Source organism: Panicum hallii, chromosome 6 (assembly GCF_002211085.1).
Source record: "Panicum hallii strain FIL2 chromosome 6, PHallii_v3.1, whole genome shotgun sequence".
Lineage (NCBI taxonomy): Eukaryota > Viridiplantae > Streptophyta > Magnoliopsida > Poales > Poaceae > Panicum > Panicum hallii.
In genome coordinates, this window is record NC_038047.1 from 2260119 (window position 1) to 2268371 (window position 8253).

General features: G+C 46.4%; 1 protein-coding gene across 1 annotated transcript; it reads left to right on the top strand.

The window, feature by feature from the left end:
- The first annotated feature begins 4088 nt into the window (after window positions 1-4088).
- Window positions 4089-5922, top strand: LOC112897579 (phospholipase A1-Ibeta2, chloroplastic-like). The gene has a single exon (XM_025965913.1). The coding sequence runs from the start codon at window positions 4166-4168 to the stop codon at window positions 5669-5671; it is 1506 nt and encodes a 501-aa protein (XP_025821698.1). The 5' UTR covers window positions 4089-4165; the 3' UTR covers window positions 5672-5922.
- The last annotated feature ends 2331 nt before the right edge of the window (window positions 5923-8253 follow it).

Here is an 8253-nt window from a genome sequence, read left to right on the forward strand (position 1 = left end):
CGTGAAACCAACCTTATTAGGCCAGCGTACCTGACTAAAGCGTTTACACACGGTTCTATCAAGATAACACATGCATAGATGTAATGACACCACACATAACATCATAAGAGCGTACCAGCTACAATGTCCTACTGCGTGCTGAATTTCCAACCGGAAAGGAGTTAAGCTTTTCGAGGTTGGCACGTTAGGTTATTTTCTAGTCAAGTTCCACTTGTCACGCATGCACGCAGAGGACTGCCTGACGCTGACGGCTTTGCCACTTTCCAAAGGCGGTAGCAGTTAGTAGTAGCCAGTCTTCGAGCAAGGTGAAGTGAAACTAATCAAAGAAAATCAATTATTCGATTATGCCAATGAAGTACTGATGACTAGCATTAGTCCAGTCTTCCATTCGTGCGCAGCTAGCTAGGCACTGTTTTTCCACGCAGAATGGCGAGCAAATCGCATCGCACATCGAAGCAGAGACTCGAATCCGCCAATGAGCTTTCCAGAGAGAGGTTTCGTAAGGGAACTGATACTTGCTCCAGAAGCACAAGGCTATTCATTGACTGACTGACTAGATCCATAAAGCCGGCCTTGCAGCATTCCTAGCAAAACATGGGGCAGTACTATTGTAATTATGTTATACTTCTACCGGCATTAATATTGTGGTTTCTTACTTAGACATACGACATTTCAAGAGAAACCTCATAGCCACAGTTCAGTTTGGAAGACGGTGCCAAGTCAAAAGTTTTGAAAATGTTCTCATAATTTGTTTTCTACTTCAGCAGCTATTTTTATACCAAAATTGTAGTAACAAAATTGTGAAATTCATATGTTGTGAAACTTTTTGTGAAAGATCCAATGATATTACATACGTCCATATGAAAAATAATGAAAATAGTTTTTTTCTTAAATTAATTAGCAAAGTTTGACTACACGCCTTTTAGGACATCATACAATTCACAACAGAGATAGTATTGGAAATGATGTAAGTAGGATGAAATCAACTAGAGCCATTAGATGTAGTTTTGGTCCAATGGATATGCATGATCAATCAAAGTGAGTGCAAGAAAGAAAAAAAAATAGTTCATTTTATATCAGTACGTACTTGCTTTTGTACAGCCATTATATTTGAGTAAAATTCAAGATTCCACAAGTAACAACTCAAGATTTTATAAACGTATTCGGTGCGAATTCAGTTCCCACAAGAATCGGTAGAACATCCAGTATTGCAAGTTATAGCTGGAGGTTTAACTGCAAGAGCAACAACTTAACACATGCATAGTAACGCAAGCAACAAATATTTAAAACCTAGGCTAAGGTTCAATTTCGTGAAAGAATTATTAGCACAAGTAATAATCTTGCGTAAACACCTAGCGTACGTGTATACAGATGCATGATGACGAAGTCCATGACGCAAGCAAAGCACCAGCAACAATTTCCAGTCCAATGGGAGGAATCAGAATCCAGCTGAGGTAGGGTCACCTAGGCAGGTTGGTAGGCTGCTGGTCAAGTAGACATACTGGTACAAGATTTTTTTCCTTTAAAATAAAATAATTGACCGGTTTGTTAAGCCATTTCCTTGGAACAAGTCTGTAACCTTGGACATTCCCAACGGAACACGTACACTTCAAAATTTGAAAAAATGGCGGCTACGCAACAAAGTGTTATTGGTAGGAGTCGAAACGAACTTGAACTAACAGACCATGAACCCCTTTTTTTATTACTTGACCAAGCCGTTTCTTTAGTGGACTGGCGTACGTATCTACACGCGTATGCCTCTTCTTCCCTGCCTAGGCAAGCAATGGAGGATAGTGTTTTTGTAGGACCCAACGATCCATATGAACAGTCATCAAGACCAGTGTGAAGTAGTCCGGTTCTACAAGTTTGGTCCATGGTATATAAAAGGATAAGTGAACAAAGGAATGAGCCTACCTTCTTGTCTTGTGAAGGTGAACTTTTGCAATGTAAAAAAGGTTCAAAAGTTAAAGGAGAAATACAGATTCTTAATTCCATTGTGCGAAATTTGCTCTTGGATGCATGATGAATGATTCAATATTTCCATGCTGTAATTTTCATTTAAAGGATCATGAGATTTTTTTTTATACGTAACTAGTGTGGTTAGGTGTTGGAATTAACTTGACAAGAAATGCGTATGTCTCATTGCGTTGACAAGGTTAATTAGTCTTTCCGTAGGACCTATATATCCATATAAGCGGTCATCATCAAGACCAGTGTGAAGTCCTACAAATCAACCCTTCCATTCAACAATGCTAGGCATGTATTCATTTTGGCTCAGTCTTCAAGCTAGATTTTGACCATTATTTTATCACAGGATGTATTATTTATAGCTGCAAAACCAATATACTAGTCTAAAAGCATTTTAAAAATAAATCTACAGTGGCATTTTTATATTAATATTGTACTAACCGTTGGTCAAAGATACAAAGTTTAAATTTTCTGACACGACTTGTATTTTTTTTTACGAAGTAAGAAGTCAATAATAACATGATCAGTATGGTAAAAGAATCTGGCTTGTTGTACAAAAGGTTTGAAGTTAAGGAGAAATGATGGTTCGTGACAAGGTCACAATGGAAATTTGCATGAAAACAGAATCATAAAAGAAAATAAATGACTACTAGAATTCAAAGAACTGAAACCCAAATTTACAAGGTTCATGTTGATATGTTCAAGGATAATTTTGACTAAAGTTTATCAATCAAGTGATCAACCTTGATCTGTCTAGAAAAGTGAAAATGAAGAAGCTAGCATCACACATATATCTCGCAGCAGTTTGCTGGAAATTACCCAAAAGGGTGGCCTGGACGTGCGTGTAAGCGAAGAATTCTGACGACAGGGACCGGAAGGAAGTCGAGCTAGCTGGCTGGTGACACAAGAACAGGAGACTTGCAAGCCAAGTAGCTCCGTCCGGCAAACCAATTCATCTGAGCTTCTGGTGCGTCACCTCCGGATGTCGGAGACCCTTTTGAAAAGTAGTACTGTGTAGTATTGGTGAGCAGTGGTAGAATCCTTTGACTTCAGAACGAGTGAACCCTAGCCAAGTTTTTGCAGGTCACGTAAGTGTAGTCATTCGGTCAACATGCAACAACCACAACTGCTTACTCAATCCAGTCATTAGTCAAGATCACAGCAAAGTTGTTCGTGCAGGGAAAAAAAAAGTAGCAGGGCTACGAATTAGTAACGTATTTTGAACCAGCTGTCTTCGACTATCTGCCTTTCTTAAAAAAATAACTGCTAGCTGCCGGTGGCATTTTTAAAGAACCAACTAACCGCTGAGCTGCCTTTTTCTGAAGAGGAACTAAAACTCGGTCAGTTTGTATATAGGCAGAGCATTTATGCAGATTGTTAGGACAAATGATGCCATTCTTAGCAGCCTTAAACAAGGTGTGGCTGCTGCTCTGGCTCAGAAGCCACAAATTAAAGAAGCTTGGTCGCCAAAAGAAAATAAATCAATATGAAAAACAGATAAATATAAAAGATACTAAAAAAAGACATGTTGACGAGGTCACTCAAGTATACATTCTCACTAGTATAGAAAAAAGTATACATTCTTGCATAGACTAGTATTTTTACACAATAGAATTAATTTTGCATAATTATAATGTAGGCATTACACGTCATAAAATGACATATGGATTGATCTGAAGGCGCATCATCACATCCTATTTTACTATTGGATTAGTCAGGGTGACTGCTCGACTCAAAAATAGTAACATGGATATGTCTGAACTCATGAAGCAACTGTCAGCATCTCATCCGTACATTCCCAACCACCTAAAAACCCCATGCTTTTTGAAGCAGAAAATACTTAAACCACGTAAAAACCGTCATCGTCGAAAAATTAATAGGTTGTCACGTCACAAAATTTAAGAACAAAAATCGTTGCATTTCACTGCTTTCGCGCCAAAAAGAAAAAAAGAATTTTTTTTGTCACTACAGAAAAAGAGAAGAAAAAAAAGTCTCCGTATACACAGAAGCCCCTAGGAAGGTGCTGAGTGGACTTGATCCGCTCAAGCTTCATTCCACCGCCGCGTTGGCCTATAAAAGGGGCCTTTCGTGATCGAGCTCGCAGCTGCCGGGTCACCTGTTTCGCCGGGCTCTCGCCGCCGTTACCGACTTGTATGCCGCTCTCCTGCCGTCGCGACTACTACCACTTTTGCCTTGCATGTCCACCGCCGCGGCGCCGCCGTCGCTGACGCTGCACCGCCCGGCGGTGCCCGCCGCCGCCAGAGCCTCCGCCGCGGCGCCGGGAAACACCGCGCACCTCTCCAACCTCGATAAGCTCTTCCGCAACCGCGGCGCCGCCGTTGAAAGTGCGACGCCTGCGGCGGCCGTGGAGCCAGTGGTCGGCGCCGGGACTCGGAGGAGGCAGCATCCGCTGCTGCGGCTGCCGTCGTTCCTCGCGCGGGCCAGGGGCGAGTCCCTGAGGGAGGACCCGGCGGCGCCCGCCATGTCGCCGCGGCGGCTGGAGCGGCTGCTCCAGCCCGTGGCGCCCGACGGGCCGTCGCCGCGGGGGAACATCGCGCCGGCGTGGCGCCGGCTGCACGGCGAGGACGGCTGGCGCGGCCTGCTCGACCCGCTGCACCCGGACCTCCGCCGCGAGATCGTGCGCTACGGCGAGTTCGTCGACGCCGCGTACGGCGCCTTCCTCTCCCGCCCCGACGCCGAGCCGGGCCACCGCGCGCGCGTGCCGCTCCCGGACGCCGCCTACCGCGTCACGGCGCCGCTCTTCGCCACCTCCTCCGTCGGCCTCCCGACCTGGCTCGCCGCCGCCGCGCCCTGCGCCGCGCAGCGGACGAGCCTCGTCGGCTACGTCGCCGTCTGCGACAGCCCCGCCGAGGTCCGCCGCATGGGCCGCCGCGACATCGTCATCGCGCTCCGCGGCACCTGCACCATCCTCGAGTGGGCCGAGAATGTCCGCGCCGGACTCGTCCCAGCCACCGACAACAACGCCGACGCCTCGCCAGACGCGTCCAAGGCGAAGGTTGAATGCGGCTTCTGGAACATCTACAAGACCGCCGGCGACCGCTCGCCGAGCTTGTCCGAGATGGTCGTGTCCGAGGTGCGCCGACTACTCGACCAGTACAAGGGCGAGGAGGTGAGCATCACGGTCACCGGGCACAGCCTGGGCGCCGCGCTCGCGGTGCTCATCGCCGACGAGCTCGCGGGCGGCGTCGCCCGGCGCGCCAAGGCGCCGGTGGCGGTGTTCTCCTTCGGCGGGCCGCGGGTGGGCAACCGCGCGTTCGCGGCGCGCGTGGAGGCCCGTGGCGCGCGCGTGCTCCGCGTCGTGAACGCGCACGACGTCGTGCCGCGGTTCCCGCCCAGCCTGCCGCTGCCGGGGTACGCCGACGTCGGCCGCGAGCTGCGCCTCGACAGCCGCGCGTCGCCGTTCCTCCGGCCCGACGCCGACCCCGCGTGCTGCCACGACCTGGAGGCGTACATCCACCTCGTCGACGGCTTCCTCGGCTCGCATTGCCCGTTCCGGGACAACGCCAAGCGCAGCATCCTGCGGCTGGTGAAGAACCAGGGCGGCAACGTCAAGCAGCTGTACATGAGCAAGGCCAAGGACATGCGCATCCAGCTCGACGGCGGCGCCGACATGCCCGGCTCGATGCTCGGCCGCGTCGACATGCCCGGCGCGGCGAGCACGGTGGTGGAGTGCGTGCACTGACGGCCGCAACGGCGATGCGATCGAGCTGGTCTGGACTTGCATACGTCGGCGGCCAAAAAAAATTGTTTGGTCAACAGATAATGGGGTTGACTTGGGGGCATTTTTTTTAGTTTACTTTTTGGTATTTGGTCTCAACTTTTACCGAGTACAAAGTAGGACGGGTGGTTGGTGGATATGCCAAACAATGAACTTGTAGGTAAATGAAAACATTGTAAAGACGAAGATTTAACCGACTGATTGGTTAATATGGTGTTAAATCGTGCTCACTCCATGGTGAAACTGTTTATCCGTGCAGCACCATTTGCCCTAGCTTGGAGAGGCTGGAATTTTCACAAGAATTTCGCATAAATCAATTTATTTCCTACTGAAACAAAAAATATTGTTTTCAAAGGAGAAATTGGAATTTTGTATCTCAAAACATCTTCTAAAGAAAAGAGGTTATAAAATCCACATAAATTTAACAATCGAATGAAAAAAGTATTTAGTTCTAGTCCTTTTAGGGTACAACTAATCCTTGCCACAAGCTATGGGGACAACCTCGACAATCTGCACGGAAAAATCAGGATATCCAATAAGCGGAAACTTAGCCTGGTTGTAGCCTCTAGGCTGGCCCACATGATCTTAGGAAAAAGTGTCATGGTGTTACATAATACTCCATCCCTCTGTTTGAAATGACAAAGCATATTCTTTTGTTTCCCTACGAAAAGATTCTTATTAAACAATATCTTATTTATACATAGGAATCGCACAATGAAACACTCTAAGGCCCTATTTGATCTCCTGCAACTAAAATTTAGCTTGCTAAAGTTTGGAGATTTTTTTTACTAGCTAAAGCTTAGGTTGCTAAACTTTAGCAGGGGTTGTTTGGATCCTTTGGCTAAACCCTTCTAAATAACCATGTACCCTTCATTTAGTAATGCCAACTTGCACTGGTGGAGTAAATGTTAGGGTATTTTGGAATTTGCTTACTTTTAGCAAAGTTTAGCAACTTTTGGTTGACTAATGACTAAAACTTTTTTTTGGCCCCAACTAAAGTTTAGCAACATTTTAGCTGGATCTGTTTGGATCCAAAGTTGCTAAATTTAGTCAACTAAATTTTAACAAGAGAGTCCAAACATGATCTAATGCGTGAGGATAGTGGAATGTCAAGCTCGATCGAGGTCATCGAAGCCTTAATGGCTACTTGCATTTAATGCAAAAAGTTGATCGCTTTCGTGCCCTCGTTATCCAACATTTGCTATCGCCTTAATTAGTCCGGGGAAGAAAGAGATTAGGTCAGTCCCAGTGCATAATTTCATAGCACAATTACCAAGATCGATAAATATTATCAAGATTGATAATTAGATAACTGTACCGGCTGAGTTTTACGGGGATGAAACTCCTCTCTCATCCCGTAAAACTTCCTTCTTCTCTCTTCTTGCTGCATCAGCAAAATTGATGACGTGATAGAAATTAATACTATAAAACTCTCCATAAAACTTCACCATTGGAACTAACCTCACAAGAGTGAGTTGAGGTAGCTTTATTTCAGCATCACCCCGGTAAGTCCGAAGAGACTGGGTCGGCTCCCGTGTGCTGCCGGGACATGAACATGACCGAGGTTGCCTTCCGGGGCGGGAGCTTATTATCCACAGCCAGTGGTTGCACTAAGAGTGATCCTGAATTCCTGAACCCCCGTGCAGTGCAGTGCAAGGGCGACGGGCGCCTGGCAGGCAGGTCGCTCAATGAAACTGAGGCCACGAATGAATGAATCAGCTGGGATCGGAGATGGAAATGGTCCGCCCGCCAATGGCATTGGTTCTGCTGCCCAAAGGAAGAAGGAGAAGAAGAATCAGCAACGTCGCTCTCCGGGCAGGGGGTAGTGCGTCTGTCTTGTCCTGGGTGTTGGCCGCCGGAAGACCAAGGACGACCGCCGGCGGCCCCGCCGGTCAAGGTGGACGCCGCCGTGAGGTCAGCAGGGGACCGGTAGTCGGCAGAGTTAACGACTCTGGGACTAGGCGGCTGTTGGCGTCATGGTTCTCGAGCTCGGGGCTTCCATGCCCACAACCGTATGGTGATTATCACAACGAACGAAGAAACCAACCACGGTAATCGCCTTGTCTACTTCTCTTTTGGCAAAAAAAAAATCCTTGTTTTGATTTTTCCCCTTAAAATATGATATTTGATCGCTAACTATTGGATTGGAAATATTAGCTGATTCCTCCATTTGAAGAAATTGTAGATAGTTTTGGTTTTTCTAGCTATTAATACATAGTGCATAACAAAAGTTAAGAATCTAGACAAGCCAAATTTAGAATGCGGAGGGAGTAGCGAATCAGCGGACCAATGACAAACGATTAGCACAATCAATCGTGTGCTCACGCTGTCACAAGTGAAGGAGCAAGGAACGAAACAAGGAAAGAAAACTTTTACAAGGTATTCTCTCCGTTTCAAAATATAAATCATTTTGATTTTTTAAATTAATAGTATTTGCTATGTATTTAGATATATTGTATGTCTAGGTGCATAGAAATTTTTTTATAAATTTAGAAAAATCAAAACGATTTGCATTTTGGAATTTTGGAATGGAGGAAGTAGTATAC